The 17449-nt window shown below is 49.0% G+C and overlaps 1 protein-coding gene across 1 annotated transcript in view; it reads right to left on the minus strand.

Moving 5' to 3' along the window:
• Window positions 1-1204: 1204 nt before the first annotated feature.
• ATP6V1B1 (ATPase H+ transporting V1 subunit B1) overlaps window positions 1205-17449 on the minus strand; it is a 75588-nt gene continuing 59343 nt past the window's right edge. Inside the window, exons 8-14 of the mRNA XM_082236508.1 lie at window positions 16489-16586; window positions 14317-14440; window positions 14057-14207; window positions 8951-9033; window positions 5212-5316; window positions 3598-3727; window positions 1205-1527 (exon numbers count right to left, since the gene is read on the minus strand). Of these exons, the coding sequence (XP_082092634.1) occupies window positions 1364-1527; window positions 3598-3727; window positions 5212-5316; window positions 8951-9033; window positions 14057-14207; window positions 14317-14440; window positions 16489-16586 (855 nt within the window). The 3' untranslated portion in view covers window positions 1205-1363. The remainder of the gene's footprint in view (window positions 1528-3597; window positions 3728-5211; window positions 5317-8950; window positions 9034-14056; window positions 14208-14316; window positions 14441-16488; window positions 16587-17449) is intronic.

Raw genomic sequence — 17449 nt, forward strand, 5'->3', positions numbered from 1 at the left:
GGCGAGAAGATATATGATTTACCGCCTCATATGCAATCAAATTAAAAGATGCCTGCTTCTTGGGAGAAAAGCAATGACAAACCTAGACAGCATCTTAAAAAGCAGAGACATCACCTTGCCAACAAAGGTCCGTATAGTAAAAGCTCTGGTTTTCCCAGTAGTGATGTATGGAAGTGAGAGCTGGACCATAAAGAAGGCTGATCTCCGAAGAATGGATGCTTTTGAATTCTGGTGCTGGAGGAGACTCTTGAGAGTCCCATGGACTGCAAGAAGATCAAACCTCTCCATTCTTAAGGAAATCAGCCCTGAGTGCTCACTGGAAGGACAGATCCTGAAGCTGAGGCTCCAAGACTTTGGCCACCTCATGAGAAGAGAAGACTCCCTGGAAAAGACCCTGATGTTGGGAAAGATGGAGGGCGCAAGGAGAAGGGGATGACAGAGGACGAGATGGTGGGACAGTGTTCTCCAAGCTACCAGCATGAGTTTGACCAAACTGCGGGAGGCAGTGGAAGACAGGAGGGCCTGGCATGCTCTGGTCCAGGGGGTCACGAATATTAGGAGGATATTGTGGATATTAGGAGTCCTTAATATTAAGAGTCTGGCCCTGCTATCCAGCAGCATTTGCCAATGGCTTCTGCCTCAGAGTTGCAACTTGGGTGTTTCAGGAAAACCAGGAACTGGGTGCCTTTCTTTATGACTTCTGTCATGGGCACACGCGCCCCCCAACGCCTCCCCGTTATCTCCCTGCAAAGTCTCATTTCCTCCAAGGAGACGCCATTTCCTCTTTAGACTTCCCCTGAGAGGTCAGCCTTAAGGATTTCTGAGATTTAGCCCCCTCTCCCTCTCTCTCATTTTATTACATTTATTGCCCACCATTCTCCCAAGAAGCTGAAATTGGAAATGCAGTTCTCTCCTTGTCCTGTCCTCACAACAACCCTGTGAGGTAGGTTGGGCTGAGAGTGAGTGGCTGGCCCCAGGTCACTCCCAGAGGGGCTCTTGGCTGAGTGCAGATTCGAACCCTTGTCTCTCCCAGGTCCTAGTCTGACGCTCTAACCACTACACCGCACTACAGTTTTGATTTTAGTGGTACGTTGTAGGGAAACGGGGGAGGCAGAGAGGAAGCATCCTGAGAAAGGGTTCTAAAAATAAAAAATTCAAGATTTGGGTAGACACTTTTATTTTGAATCAGGACAGCAATGACAACTGATTATTTCACAGCAATAAAAGGGTGTGTATACATCCAGGCTCATAGTCCCCTTTCTGGAGGTGATGTGTGAATGTCCCCAAAGCCTTGGACCAGCCCCCCCACCCGCCGCCAAGTCAGTTAAGTGGGTTGCGCCCCACCGTGGACAAGCCCTGAGGCTCAGAGGGCCGTGTTGGAGGACCCATCGGCCCCTCTGGCCTCCCGGGGGTAGTACTCTGCCAGGATATTCTCCGGGATCCGTTTCAGCAGCTCTTTGGGGAAGATCCGCAGCAGCTGCCAGCCGATGTCGAGCGACTCAAATACGGTCCTGTTTTCGTAGGCGCCTGGGAAAAAACCAACATCGTCGGTGGGTTAAGGACAGGAGCGAGCCAGCGGTAAATCGCCAGCAAGCAAGCTGGAATTAACTCTTGATGAGCAAAAGCACAGGAGAGTCAGGCCTAATGAGCACAGCACCTCATCTCCGGCAGGTCTTGCCCCCATGAGACTAAAGGTCCCTGACTCTCCACAGTCATCTAAGTCCCCTCCTCTCCAGGGTTTTCCACAGGCAATCAGAGACTATGCCTATCTGCAGCTAAACCTCTCCTCCGCCCTTTTCATGCCTCTTCTGGTCCTGGGAGACCAGCAGGGATGGGAGCTGGTCTCCGCAGGAGGGGGAGACACCCGTGACTCTTCCTCAGCCAGACTCCTCTCTGCCTCTTGGTCTCCCTCTTCTCCCGCTTCATCTTCTGCCTCTGAGTCTGGACTGCTCTCTGCCACCGACTCTCCCCACTCACAGAGCCCTGTTATCTCTCCAGCTTTTGACACCTCCTCTTCCCAATCTTCTCTCTCTGACCACTCATCATCGTCCCACCACCAATCCCCGGACTCTGAGCCCTCCTCCCTTGGGCAGGGGCGAAACGAGGCTTTATTTCACCTGGGTCAAAGACCCAGTTTGGCACGCAAACCCATGTGCATTTGCGTCCACACACAAAGGATGGGAGCCTCAATGGGATGCCTCGGGGGGCTTCATCCGGGGTTCCCCAGCTGGGGCCTCCTACTGTTCCTCTGCATCCAGCCAGTCCAAGACAGTTAATATTGCACATTCAAAAGAAGGAAAAGGTAAAGGTGATGGTTTAGAGGCAACGCTACACATTTAAGACCTTGCCGTTGTCTCCGAGTGAGGCAGAGAAGGGCTCCAGGTGCATTTACTGTACAGGATGTACGTGGCCTGGTTATGACCTGTCCTCTTGATCATCCCATAAGATCCAGATAAGCCACATTTCCTTCTGGGTAGCCTCCCAGGGGCCTCATAGCAGTGGTGGTCGGGACCAGAGGAAAAAGTGGGAGGAGCAACAGATGTTTAGGGAAGTTTTTAATGTTTGAAGTTCTATTCTGTTTTTAATGTTCTGTTTAAAGCTGCCCAGATGGGCGGGGTAGAAATAAATAAATAATAAACAAACAAACAAACAAACAAATAAAATAACAATGCCACTTTTTGCACAGTAAGGTAGTTTAAACACCTGGGACTCAGCTACACAGCTGCAAATATAATGTTTTAAGTGTGTTTTAAGTGTGTTATACAAATGTGACAGGGACGCGGGTGGCGCTGTGGGTTAAACCACAGAGCCTAGGACTTGCCGATCAGAAGGTCGGCGGTTCGAATCCCCGCGATGGGGTGAGCTCCCATTGCTTGGTTCCTGCTCCTGCTCACCTAGCAGTTTGAAAGCACATCAAAGTGCAAGTAGATAAATAGGTACCGCTCCGGTGGGAAGGTAAACGGCGTTTCCGTGTGCTGCTCTGGTTCGCCAGAAGCGGCTTAGTCATGCTGGCCACATGACCCGGAAGCTGTACGCCGGCTCCCTCGGCCACTAAAGTGAGATGAGCGCCGCAACCCCAGAGTCGTTTGCGACTGGACCTAACGGTCAGGGGTACCTTTCCCTTTCCCTTTACAAATGTGACACTAGATGGCGATGGTGAGCTTATGGCAAATTCAATATATTTTTCAAAACGCTTTTTAAGATACTGTAATCATTTTCACGTTTTTTTATATGTGTCTAGATTCCAACACACACACACACACGAGAGAGAGAGAGAGAGAGAGAGAGAGAGAGAGAGAGAGAGAGAGAGACATTCTTTCTCCATCCAGAAAAGCAAGAGGCATTAACAAAGTCCAGAGGCACATTCCAGCCCTGCAGAAACGCTTAAGGAAGATGCAAAGCAGGGAAGCACAGGCTTCATCCTGGGGAAGGGGTGTGGCCTGGGGCCGGCTGGAGATGCTGGAGGGCCGCATTTGTCCTGAGTTCCCCTCGCCCTGCTCTAAGGCCACGCTGCTCCTTCCCACCTCCGTGCCGAGCGAGGAGGACAAAGGTCCCTCCCAGGTCAGCGCTTCCTGGCCACCTCCGTCCCCCGCCTACCTTGTGCAATGAACTGCTTCTCGAACTTCTGCAGAAACTCCAAGAAGAGGAGGTCGTCAGCTGACAGGGCTTCCTCCCCGACCACGGCCTTCATGGCTTGCACATCCTTGCCGATGGCGTAGCAGGCGTACTGAGCAGGAAACCACAGGGAGGGCATGAGTCAGGGTCCTGCCCGAGACAAGCGCCCTGTCCCCGAGGCAGCCAGGAAAACCCCAGAACCACCCTCAAAAAGATGCTCTGAAGTCTTAGCTATAAAGGTGTCTGGTTTTTTTAAAAAAAACATGGGCATCGTAGATGCACGAGATCTACCCTCTGCATCAAGGCATCTTGTGCATTTAGCCACAATGTTCTTATTTGTGGGGTTTGCTACAAGATTTTGGGGTGCCTGGACTGCCCTTCTAATGTCTGGGTGCTGGACACTGGATTTAGCATGTTAAAATCAAGCAAGTCTGGATTTCTGTGTTCATGAGATCACCTGGGGTGGACTATTAAGGAAAACAACCAGCCATTAGGAATCTCACCAGGGAGACGGGCCTTTCCTTCAGCTCAGAGTTAGATTAGGTCTGGGTTTCTGCAGAAAGGTTCCCGTCTATAAAAGTCAGCAAGCTGGAGGAAAAACTCAGAAGTTTTGGAGCCTGTTTTGAATCCTGGGCTGCGGCGATGGGAAAAGCAAGACTATTCGGGGGTGTCAATAATGTGAGCCCCTCCATCAGGTTGTATATATACATAAATATGGATATGGATATATGTAAAAGACTCCACAGTCTCTGCTGTGCCTTGTGATAAGACTTTTAAGGTCTTAAATATATAATAAATGTTCATAAATGTACCAAGCAAACACGTACATAAATATATAACCCACATCTCTGAGGAAGAACAGGAAAAGAGCCATGAAGCCATTTTGGCTCCCAAACTGACCAAATGTTTTCTCTGAAAAGTCAAAGGGAAATGGAAAAGCCTCCCCATTGTCTTTTCCTGCACAAATCCTGTCTTAAGTGTATGTCTGTGTATGAATGGGGTGAGCCTGTGACCTGGCTCAGGAACTAAGTATTTATCATTACAAAAGACTGGCCAGGCTCCCCAGGGTATCCAATCAAGTGAGCATTAACAGGTAACCTGCCAGACAGGAGGTAAACAACGCACTCAGATTTCTGTTGTAGACCGCCCCTTTCTGTGATGTAGGTATGATGTTTCTGGGGGTGGTCTTGGACTCCAGGCTGGGCAATTTAAAATGTCTATATAAGGGCAGGCACAGCTTTGTTTGGGGTTCCTACTCCTTCTCCTGCGTGTGAGGGGAGCACCCTGTTGCAACAGATCAATAAAGATCAGGCTTACTAGCTGCTTTGCTTCTCAATATTCTCTGGTTGGCCTCTGTTATTTTCTCCTACCAATAGGGAACCTACGTAAGGACTCTATGTGGGCTCTTGGATACCCCATAAAGGAAAAAGGGTAGATTTTTTGTTTACAACAGCCTCATTTCTGAAAGAAAACACGGACTCCAGGTAAGAGCCTGGAACCTTGGGTGGCGTGCAACAATATTTGTCGCTCCGTTCTCTCGGTGGCTATGCGCTCCCCACCCCCACCCCTCTTTTCCACAGAGGCTCAAACACTCACCAGCTGATTGGAGACGTCTCCGTGGTCCTTCCTGGTCATGCCTTCCCCGATGGCTGACTTCATCAGACGGGAGAGGGACGGGAGGACATTGATGGGAGGGTAGATCTGTGGCAAGAGAAAGCAGATGGGCACCTCTGGTTTTTGGAAATACACTCTTTGTGTGCATGTTTAGCCTACGGGCCCATCTGTGTCTCGGCTTAAGGTAGATTCCAGGACACCCTGTGCCTCCTTGAATTCCTCCTTGCCTGTGTGGCGTATCTCTCCAGCTACTGCTGCCCCACACATTCTCCTCCTTAAATCTGGGAATTCTCTATTTGCATTTATGCCCCACCTTTGCTGCAAGGGGTTCAAATTGGTGTACGTGGTTCTCCTGCTGATTAATCCCCACCAGGGCCGTCTTACCCATAGGTGCTAGGGGTACGGGGCACCTGGGCGCCATGGTCTCAGGGGCGCCAGGCCAAGAGTCCGGGGCCCGAGAGTTGAGTCCAGAGAAGAGCCTGCCGTCGGTCGGAGCGCCACAGCGGGCTCTTCTACTGCGGGTGGCTCTGCGCCGCGAGTTCGGGGGCGACTGAGCCAGCAAGACACTGAGGCGGCTGGTGAGGTAAGCCAACTTTGCTGCCACATACACCCGGACAACACCATTACCGGCCCCAACCACATCAAACATACCATCTCAGAGCTATTTAATTGCTCATCTTCTAACATTGTGTATGCCATCAAATGCCAACAGTGCCCATCAGCTCTCTATATTGGACAAACAAGCCAAACCCTATGCCAAAGGATAAATGGACATAAACCTGATATCAGGAATCAGAGCAACAAGTAGGAGAACACGTCAGTTTCCCAGGACATTCAATACAGGATCTCAAAGTAGCTGTCTTATTACAAAAGAATTTCAGAAACAGACTTAAAGAGAAGTTGCTGAATTGCAACTTATGTGGGTTAAACCACAGAGCCTAGGGCTTGCTGATCAGAAGGTCGGCGGTTCGAATCCCCGTGACGGGGTGAGCTCCCGTTGCTCGGTCCCTGCTCCTGCCAACCTAGCAGTTCGAAAGCACGTCAAAGTGCAAGTAGATAAACAGGTACCACTCTGGCGGGAAGGTAAATGGTGTTTCCATGCGCTGCTGTGGTTCGCCAGAAGCAGCTTAGTCATGCTGGCCATATGACCCGGAAGATGTACGCCGGCTCCCTCGGCCAATAAAGCGAGATGAGCGCCGCAACCCCAGAGTCGGCCATGACTGGACCTAATGGTCAGGGGTCCCTTTACCTTTACCAAACTTAAAACCATGGAGAGACCTGGTCTGAACAGAGACATTGGATTCTTATCTCATTATACATGATAAAGCTATTTTTAGCCATCTCACCCCTTGCTTTTTCCTGTAAGACCAATTGCAGTCGTCAACAGGTTTACCACACCTATCAGCCAATCACCCATTCCCACCACCCTTCTAAGTAATACCCCTCCCCACCCTCTCACTATATATAAGGGTCTGGTGACTTCTGTTTCAGTGTATCTGAAGAAGTGTGCATGCACATGAAAGCTCATACCAAGAACAAACTTAGTTGGTCTCTAAGGTGCTTTTTATTTTGTTCCTGTGAGGTAGGTTAGGCTGAGGGGCAGAACCAGCCCCCGGTGACATTTCCTGGCTGAGTGTGGATTTGAACCCAGATCCTAGTCTGACACCATGGGCTTAGCTAGGGTTTTTGTTAGGGGAGGAGGCAAAACCTCACTGTACCACCACTGACTCGCAGGGAATCTTGCTGACAATCAATGTAACTCTCCTGTTCGGAATTTATGGAAGGGAGCAGTAATACTGACAAAAGAGGAAAGGCTGATGAAATTGTGGGAATATGTTGAGCTGGCTGTGTTAACAAGCAGAGTTCGAGACCAAGAGAAGGAGATTTTAAAGAAAGAATGGGGGAAGTGGAATACATGAAGAATTCCTGTAAACATCATAAAACGCTAGCAGGACTAGAATAACCAGAGCAGAGAAAGTTTAATAAAATGAAACGAGGTGAAAATAAAAGGAGCATTTTGCATATGCAGTTGAACAGGGGAAATGTTAACGAAACACAGAAGGTGGGGAAGGGAAGTCGTGGATAGTGAGATGATTTCAGTCAGTGGCGTAGCGTGGGGGTGCAGGGGGGGCCGGCTGCACTGGGCGCAACATCTGGGGGTTAGGTTAGGGGGCGCAAATCCATGGGCTAGGGGGCACAAATCCACGGGTCAGGGGGCGCAAATTACTTGCCTTGCCCCGGGTGCTGACAATCCACGCTACGCCACTGATTTCAGTAACCATGTATTTGTTGTAAAATGGAAAACTAAAAATGAACTGGTGTTTTTTTAAGAAACAGAATTTAAGAGGACAGGGGATCTCTGGGTTCAGGGAGGAGACAGCGTGGGACAGCAGGAAGTGAACAACGCATGGGCTGAGGGTTCAAAATCCACAAAGGGTCCCAAATCCACATTAAGCCAAGGTGTGGAAGAGCCCTTAGCTGAAACAGCAGGAGAAAAGTTCTTTAGGAAGACATCATCATCATCATCATCATCATCATTATTATTATTATTATTATCAACTGAAAATTTATACCGCCCTATACCTGGAGGCCTCAGAGCAGTTTCCAGAAACTCGCAGGGAGTTTTCTAGAGTGGCTGGGGTATAAATAATAAACTATTATTATTATTATTATTATTATTATTATTATTATTATTATTATTATTATTGACTCCTTAGCAGGGGAAGCAATGCCCCATGTTTAATATGCTCACTTCAAAGGAAAGGACTTACTTTATAGCCACATTTATCCACATACTCAGGAAAAAGACTTGAGAAAAAATTGTAGTCCTGAAAAGCCTTTCTATCCTCGTATTGTCTACCCAATCCGACAGCCCATCCTTGAAGATTGCCTGAAGGCTTACAGGATTGAGAGGCCAAGTTACATTGCCCACTCACCTATCCAGTCTTCTACCACACCGAGCCCCTCAGCAAGAAGTAAAGGTACAGGTAAAGGGACCCCTGACCGTTAGGTCCAGTCGTGACCGACTCTGGGGTTGTGGCGCTCATCTCGCTTTACTGGCCGAGGGAGCCGGCATACAGCTTCTGGGTCATGTGGCCAGCATGACTAAGCCGCTTCTGGCGAACCAGAGCAGCGCACGGAAACGCCGTTTATCTTCCCGCCAGAGTGGTACCTGTTTATCTACTTGCACTTTGACGTGCTTCTGAACTGCTAGGTTGGCAGGAGCAGGGACCGAGCAACGGGAGCTCACCCCGTCACGGGGATTCGAACTACTGACCTTCTGATCAGCAAGTTCTTGGCTCTGTGGTTTAACCCACAGTGCTACCCGCGTCAGCAAGAAGTAGTCCAGACCAAAGTTTGAAAAGCTCAAGCCCTCACAGCAGCCCAGTTACAGTCTCACCCCTACTAGTCAAGAGCACAGAGAACCTTATCCTTATCCTTCCTTGAATGGACTCTATAACTCAGAAGGATTAGGGACATATTCTGGGTCTGCACGTTCAAGCCATCTCCCACAAGCCTTTCCCTACCACAAATTTTTGTTACCACCATATGGCATGAGCATCAACAATGTCAACCTCTTTCCAAGGATGTATCCTTTCTACAGCAGTCTACTCAGTGGAGGAAGCATCCCCAATATGTCCACTTCCTTTTCCTTTGCAAGGATAGAACCACGGGCAGAGGTAAGGATCAAAGGGGAAAGGGAAGCCACAGGTAAACCTACCTGTCTGTTGTGGAGCTGCCTGTCCACATAAATTTGCCCTTCGGTGATGAATCCGGTCAAGTCAGGAATGGGGTGAGTGATATCTGTAAGGGGGGGGGGAAGCAGGTAGATTAGCTTCTGGCCCTGCTAACATTGCAGGTGACTTCTCCGTTCCCTGGGCTAATGTGGTTTCTCACTAGGGGCCTCTCCAGGCAGGTGTGGTGCTGTTTTTTTGCAAGTGCAACTGATGCAACATATACAGTGGTGCCCCGCAAGACGAATGCCTCGCAAGACTGAAAACCCGCTAGACGAAAGGGTTTTCCGTTTTTGAGCTGCTTCGCAAGATGATTTTCCCTATGGGCTTGCTTCGCAAGACAAAAACGTCTTGCGAGTGTTCCGATTTCCCCCCGCTTTCCCCCCTTTTTCTAAACCGCTAATCCGCTAATAGCCTTTTAGCCGCTAATCCACTAAGCCTTTAATAGCCGCTAAGCCTTTAATAACCGCTAAACTGCTAATAGCCGCTAAGCCAGTGTTTCCCAAATGTTTTTGGGCAACGGCACACCTGTGTACTGAAAAAAAATCTCGCGGCACACCACCATTAAAGCCCCGCCCCGTGACGTCAGCGCGCAGCGTCACGCCGGGAGGGACGCACAAAAGTGAAAGTTTTTTCCCTCCCCCTTGCCGGGGAACCTCCAAGCTTTGGGCAGGCAGGCAGGCAGAGCTGGGAAGGGGGTTTCCAGGGGACACGGCAGCTCCTCGAAAGGCTTCTCTCAGCTGCGCTCAATCCTCCTCGGAGAGGATTTCCCCTCCGGTCCCATGCCTTCATTTGGGGCATCGCTCCGGCTGCTCCCTCTCCCGCCGCACAGGAGCGATGCCTCTCTCTGGCTCTCCCTCCGCGCAGGCTGAGGGAGGGAGGGAGGGGCGCGTGTGACCCGTCTCTGCTGGGAGACCAAACCCAGCGAGGCAGAGTCGCGCGGAGGCGCCCAGGCAGCGCTGCCGGCTGCGAGGAGGAGCGCCAGGCAGCAGCAGGAGGCGCGGCCTCTCCTCGCCGCCGCCGCCCCGCCTCTCGCCGCCCGACTCGCCCGCCTCCCTCCAGGCATCTCGCGGCACACGAGGCAACGTCTCACGGCACACGAGTGTGCCGCGGAACACCGGTTGGGAAACACTGCGCTAAGCCGCTAATAGGGTTGCTTCGCAAGACGAAAAAACCGCTAGACGAAAAGATTCACGGAATGGATTAATTTCGTCTTGCGAGGCACCACTGTAACATGCAACTTGGAACTGGTGCAACAGCAGCACATAGGCATTGGGTTTTGCCCCGAACCATCCACACACCCTTCTGATTTATTAGTTCTGCAAGGCTCCTCCAGGGATCACTGCATGATTGCCATCTGGAGGGGCACTGAGGATCACAGAATAGCAGAGTTTGAAGGGAACCCCGAGGGTCATCTAGTCCAATCCACTGCTGTGCAGGAATCTCAGCTAAAGCATACAGGACAGATGGCTGTCCAACCTCTGCTTAGAAACCTATAAGGAAGGAGGGACCTTATGAGTGTGGGATGTGAAACACAAGAGCAGTCAAGTAGAACATTCCCAGAGTGAACATGTTTACACATGGGGAGGAATGTTTGTCCAGCCAGCAGGTCAACTTCCTGTTTCCTTCTGGGCTGGGACAGTCTTCTTCTGCATGAGACTAGAGGTGGGCGTGGCCTCACCTGTGCAGGTAACAAAAGCATAGGACTGGCTGCCATCTCGCTCTCTTTTTGACTACATGAGTCGAATAAGCAACATCTGCTTAGCTGAAGATGCTCTCTTGACTTCCAGCCAAGAGAGTACAAAGGGACTGTCTCCTTATGATATAGTTTAGCTTACTTTTCCAAGCTAAGTCTGCCTTCTGGGATCTGATTGTGAACAGAATGTGGGTGAGTAAACCTTCTATACATTTATGGCAAACTGTGTTGTGTCTTATCTTTTATGAGGGAATAAGGGGGAAATACCAGAACAGTTATTATAGAGGTTTTAGCGAGCCTGAGCAAACACATCTGCTGTGAGCTTAAAAAGGGGAATGTTACTCTGCTAAATTGTGAACTTGTTTACACAAGTTGGAAAGGCTATAATCGAACAATAAATCCTCTCCTGCATCCCACAATGAGGGCGTCTGTTCCAGTTTCAAACGACTCTGACTGTTTTACTTGTGTGTTCTGGCACAACCAAAGCAGAACAAAGAAACGGAACGTGGCATTTGTGGTAGAAAAAGGCATGAGATCTTGGTATGGGATTCCTGTATTGCAGGGGGTTGGACTAGATGACCCCTGGGGATCCCCTCCCAATTCTATGAATTTATGAAACCACCATGAATACACAATAAAAAAGATACCTGGAGGTTCTCTATGCCATTCCTCCCTTCCCAGTGCCCCCAAAATAAATCCCCATCTTGCATATCCACCTGAATTAGGAAACTTCCTCACAACTGGCAAGTCCAAGGAGAGCTCTGTATTTCTTAAGGATACCTGAGCCTTAACTTACCTCTGTTTGCAAATACTTACCTCATATCTTAAGACCTTAACATCATCCCCAACATTCAGAAACACCTCCCTCCCCGCTATATTTTACAAGGGTGTGTGTGACTTTTAGAAACACTCATCTCTATCTTATCCTCCCACATCTTCCCCATTATTTCAAATTCCCCTCCCTGTCTCGCCTCTTCCCTGCAGAAATAAATACTTACAGATTTCATCCTAAGGTACGTTTCAGCCCTGATGATGACTGATTTCACCAAAGGAACCGAGAGAACGTGCGGAAGACCGTATGAGGAACTAGAATTTGCTTTTTATCGCTTGCTTCTCTTGATCCCTGCTCAAAAGGAAGCAGGTTCCCTTTCCTTTAAAAAGCTAAGGCAGCCGCTGAGCTGCGGCCAGGAAGGTGGTCTAAACTTGAATGGGCTGAGAGAGATGCAGTGTTTGGTGAGGCTGTGGTTTCTCAGCCAGCAGTGCCTTGAACTGGGAAGTTTGTTGCAGGAGGCTTTCAAGCAATGCTCCACAATCGAACCGACCCCACTGCACCACTTGAAAAATGCTGAGGGTCTCAGCAAATGACCAAATGATTTTTTCACCCTGCAGTGGCAACTCTAATCAACTGCGCTGCAAGGTTTTAATCCTGTTTCTGCTGCTTCTTGTGTCCCTTACATCACATTTCATCCCACTGCAATTTGCATCCCACAGACCTCAGGTTGCAATGCAATAAAATTCCATGCAAGGAATACAGGAAGCAATACAGAACGCCACTGAGATTCAGCGTCAACTTTTGATGCAGAGATGTCGTGGGCCGCCTCCTGAGCACAGCTCACAGAAAACTTTCTAAAAGTTTAAACAACAATTGGCTAAAAACAGATTAAAACTCGTACCAGCTTTCTAAACATCTAACCCCCCCCCCAAGCTTTTTGTTGTTGTTGTTGTTTAGTTGTTTAGTCGTGACCCCCCGGACCAGAGCACACCAGGCACTCCTGTCTTCCACTGCCTCCTGCAGTTTGGTCAAACTCATGCTGGTAGCTTCGAGAACACTGTCCAACCATCTCGTCCTCTGTCGTCCCCTTCTCCTTGTGCCCTCCATCTTTCCCAACATCAGGGTCTTTTCCAGGGAGTCGAGTCTTCTTATGAGGTGGCCAAAGTATTGGATCCTCAGCTTCAGGATCTGTCCTTCCAGTGAGCACTCAGGGCTGATTTCCTTCAGAATGGAGAGGTTGGATCTTCTTGCAGTCCATGGGACTCTCAAGAGTCTCCTCCAGCACCAGAATTCAAAAGCATCAAAAAAGCTTTTAGGGGGTGCCAAAAAGAGTACAGCAAAGGCATCTGCCTGATGTCAATCAGCAGGGAGTTCCAAAGTGCAGGTGCTGCCACACTAAAAGGTTGATTTCTTACCAATGTGGAGCAGGTGTTACGTGGCACCTGTAACATTTCCAGTTCTGCCGATCGAAGCAGACCAGCGGGCATATATGGGATTGGGCAATCTTGCAGATCAACTGATATCAAGTTGGAGTGCATGTGGGATGTGAAACACAGAGCAGTCAAATACAACATTCCTAGCATGGACATAAAAAGGGGGTGTCTGGACCAGCCAGTCAGAACTTCCTGTTTCCTCCTGGGCTGGGACAGACCAGAGGTGGGCATGACCTTACCTGTGCAGGTAACAAAATACCTCAGTGGAGGCAGCCATATCTCTTTCTAACTTCATTCCTTGAAGAAGCAACATCTCCTTAGCCTGAGATGCTCTCTTGGCTTCCAGCCAAGAGAGGACAAAGGGACTACCTCATTATGGGATAGATTCAAGGTGCATATATTTTGTAACCCCCATTGTTCTGCCCGGACACTGAGGTCCAGCGCCGAGGGCCTTCTGGCTGTTCCCTCACTGCAAGAAGTCAAGTTACAGGGAACCAGGCAGAGGGCCTTCTCAGTAGTGGCACCCGCCCTGTGGAACACCCTCCCACCAGATGTCAAAGAGAAGAACAACTACCAGACTTTTAGAAGATATCTGAAGGCATCTGTTTACGGAAGCTTTTAATGTTTAACAGACCACTGTATTTTAATACTTTGTTGGAGGCCGCCCAGGGTGGCTGGGGAATAAATAATAAATTATTATTATCAATATTATAACTTAAGTCTGCCTTCTGGGATCCATTTGTGAACAGAATGTGAGTAAACTATTTCATATACTTTTATACAAGACTGTGTCGTGTCTATCTTTTTATGAGGGAATAAAGGGGAATTACCATGGAAACTTATTTTAGAGGCTTACACAAGCCTGGCAAAGACGTTATCCGCTGTACAAGTTTAAAAAGGGGGATGTTACTCTGCTAAATTGTAGAACTTGTTAACACAAGTTGGGAAGGATATCATTAAGCAATATATCCTCTCCTACCTCCTTGAACATTCCCACAGTGTGTGTGTGCTTTTTTTTGGGGGGGGGGCATAGACTCCCAGTAAAATTTGCCTTCCTCCCTTCCCCCTTGTCAGCCACTCCTCACTCCCAGCTGCTGTTGCTGCCGGACATTTTCCCCAAACCACTTTCCCCATAGAAGTCAGCGGCCCAGGCTTTCCCTGAGCCTTTTCCCAGCGCCCCCTCCCCGCTCACCATCGTTGGGCATGGTCAGGATGGGGATCTGAGTGATGGAGCCATTCCTGCCCTCCACGCGCCCGGCTCTCTCGTAGATGGTCGCCAGGTCAGTATACATGTAACCTGGGAAGCCTCTGCGCCCGGGGACTTCCTCCCTGGCAGCCGAGACCTGGTGGGGGAAAAGAGGTGAATTATGGGGCACAGAGAGGGGGTCCATTCCCTGCCATGTTAGGCGCCCCGGCCCACACCCTCTCTGAGCCGCGGAATGCCCCTCTGACCTCGCGCAGCGCCTCAGCGTAGGAGCTCATGTCCGTCAAGATCACGAGGACGTGCTTCTCACATTGGTAGGCGAGGAACTCGGCCGTGGTCAGGGCCAGGCGTGGGGTGATGATGCGCTCAATCCTGTGGGAAGGAGGGAGGTGTCAGCATGGGGGTCTGGAGTGCTGAGCCTTGCAAGCCGAGCATCCAGTCTTGCCCAAGTCTTCTCCTTACTACATACCCCCCAACAGTTCTCTGATGAAAATAGGACATCACAACATTTCTCCAATGAAAATAAGAGTGTCCTATTCCATACCCTGAAGCAGTGGCGTAGCGTGGGTTCTCAGCACCCGGGGCAAGGCAAGTAATTTGCGCCCCCTAACCTGTGGATTTTAGCACTCGAGTCTCTTCCGCGCCCCCCCAGATGTTGCGCCAGGTGCGGCAGCCCCCCCTGTACCCCCCACTCTACACCACTGCTCCCACCACAAGTCTTCAGGACAGCCATCGGAAGGCTGGCGCGGGGAGACGGTCTCTCCGCCCCACCGCCAGGCTTCGGAGCAGCCTTCCGAAGCCTGGCGGCGGGAGGAGGTCTCTCCCGCCTTGGAGAGGTTCCCGCTTCCTCGAGGGGGGCCGGCCAAACGCGCCCCCCCAAATGTTGCGCCCGGTGCGGCCGGCACCCCTGGCACCCCCCACTGCCCTGAAGGGACGCGGGTGGTGCTGTGGGTTAAACCACAGAGCCTAGGACTTGCTGATCAGAAGGTTGGTGGTTCGAAGCCCCTCGACGGGATGAGCTCCCGTTGCTTGGTCCCTGGTCCTGCCCACCTAGCAGTTTGAAAGCACGTAGATAAATAGGTAACACTCTGGCGGGAAGGTAAATGACGTTTCTGTGCGCTGCTCTGGTTCGCCAGAAGCAGCTTAGTCATGCTCGCCACATGACCCGGAAGCTGTACGCCGGCTCCCTCGGCCAGTAAAGCGAGATGAGCGCCGCAACCCCAGAGTCAGTCATGACTGGACCTAATGGTCAAGGGTCCCTTTACCTTTATTCCATACCCTCCTACATTTATCCGGTGAAGGAATACATGAAAAAATATGGTTCCGGAACTGGAATATTAATAGATAATGTGTAAAATGTGCAGGGGTGAGCAAGGAAATAATAAAAGAATCAACTGAATAATTATTAAACCACAGCAACACAACAAGATGGAAGAAGTAAAAGAAAATAATATTGAGGTCACACATGGGTGAAGGGGAGTGGGGGGGTATAGGGGAATTTATAAAAATTTCTAATATAATATTTCTAATTGCATTGCATTTCTATATAGCAAAGGGAAGCCTATAGCAATTAGGCATATTTTAATCTAGTCAGCTATGTAATAGGCTTATGTTACAAAATGAACATGGATTTTGAATTTGATGTTTGTAATTCTTTTTTGGTTTTGGAATAAAGTTCGTTTTTTAAAAAAAGGGAATAAAAGAAAAAGAAAATATGGCTATCCCAACATTTATCCAATTAAAATAAAGATGTTCTATTCCATACCCTCCAACATTTCTCCAATGAAAATAAAGATGTTCTATTCCATACCCTCCTACCTTTCTCCAATCAAAATAAGGATGTTCTATTCCATACCCTCCTACCTTTCTCCAATGAAAATAAAGATGTTCTATTCCATACCCTCCTACATTTATCCAATGAAAATAGGGCCACCCTAAGGGAAAGTGGGGCATTTTGGGATCAGATCAGAAACCAGGACAGCTTCTGTAAATCTGACTGCTCCTGGAAAATAGGGACACTAGAAGGGTCTTCATTGCAGGGCTCTGTAGCCATTATCTGCACACACCATTACAATAAGGTGTGGGTTTTTGCATGCAAAAATTACTCCTTGCCTGACATATCCCGTGTCACAAAAGCCCACGAGGCCCCTGTGCGCATGGATGGGCGGAGAAGTGGTATCAGCTGATGCACAGGTGCTGCTTGCAGGTGGGAGAAGCACACCTGCGCTCTGGGAAAAGGCTCCTTCATTCCCACAAGCTGGTGGTCGGGTCATCTTCCATTGAACTCACAGAAACCCCCAGGCTGGGCAGTGATTTAATCAGGGGTGCTGCCAGGCTGTTCTGATTCGTGTATTTATTTCATTAAGTTTATACAAGGCTTGATTGTAAGAAAACCTCAAAGCAGTTTACAAAAAACTCACGTGGGGTCATTGGCCAGGTTCAGAAAGAGGCAGACGTTCTCCATGGAGCCGTTCTCCTCAAAGTCCGACTTGAAGAATCGGGCAGTCTCCATGTTTACCTGCCAGCAAAGGAACAGAGGCTGAGTTGTAGTTTGCAACACAAACCAGATTGGTGAAGAAACAAAATAATAAAATAAAATAAATTCCTTCCAGTAGCACCTAAGTTTGTTTTTGTTGAGTTTTCGTGTGCATGAAGAAGTGTGCATGCACATGAAAGCTCATACCAATAACAAACTGAGTTGGTCTCTAAGGTGCTACTGGAAGGAATTTTTATTTTTATTTTATTTTGTTTCAACTACGGCAGACCAACATGGCTACCTACCTGTAACCAGAGTGGTGAAGGTTTTAGTCAAAGACAGCTAAAGCCAGTTCAGGCATTTAAAGACCTATGTCAAGAACCTACAAACCAACAAATTTCTAAGGGTTTCCGACTGCCCAACCGACCAACATTCCGGAACAGCGCTGCAAATATAAATTGACATCCAAGATCAGTCAGAATAGCAGAGGACTGTGACCAAGACATCATCTGTCTTTGGATGGCAACAGCCCTTATGTATATAATTTTGTTTCCAGGTTTTAGCAAAACTGCAAATCCTTTTAGCCGGTCAGAAAATGTATGCTGGGTTGGCACAAATAAGTATGGTACCCCTGTGTTTAGCCAGAAAATAGGCTAGCTTCGTTTTCTTCCTTTAATATTGTCAAACAGCATTTTCAAATGGAAAGTTAAATGGAGAGTTGCTCTGGTCAGTCGTTGTGAGAACAGGGTGCTAGACTAGATGGGCCAGGGGACTGATCCAGCAGGCAAATCTTAGGTCCTTAACAGCTGTATATAGCTTTCTTCAGGCGTGAAGTTTTCTTCTTGTGGGATGTGAAACACATGAACAGTCAAGTACAACATTCCTAGAGAGAACATGTTTACACA

The sequence above is a fragment of the Podarcis vaucheri genome (assembly GCF_965113315.1).
Source record: "Podarcis vaucheri genome assembly, chromosome: 9".
NCBI lineage: Eukaryota > Metazoa > Chordata > Lepidosauria > Squamata > Lacertidae > Podarcis > Podarcis vaucheri.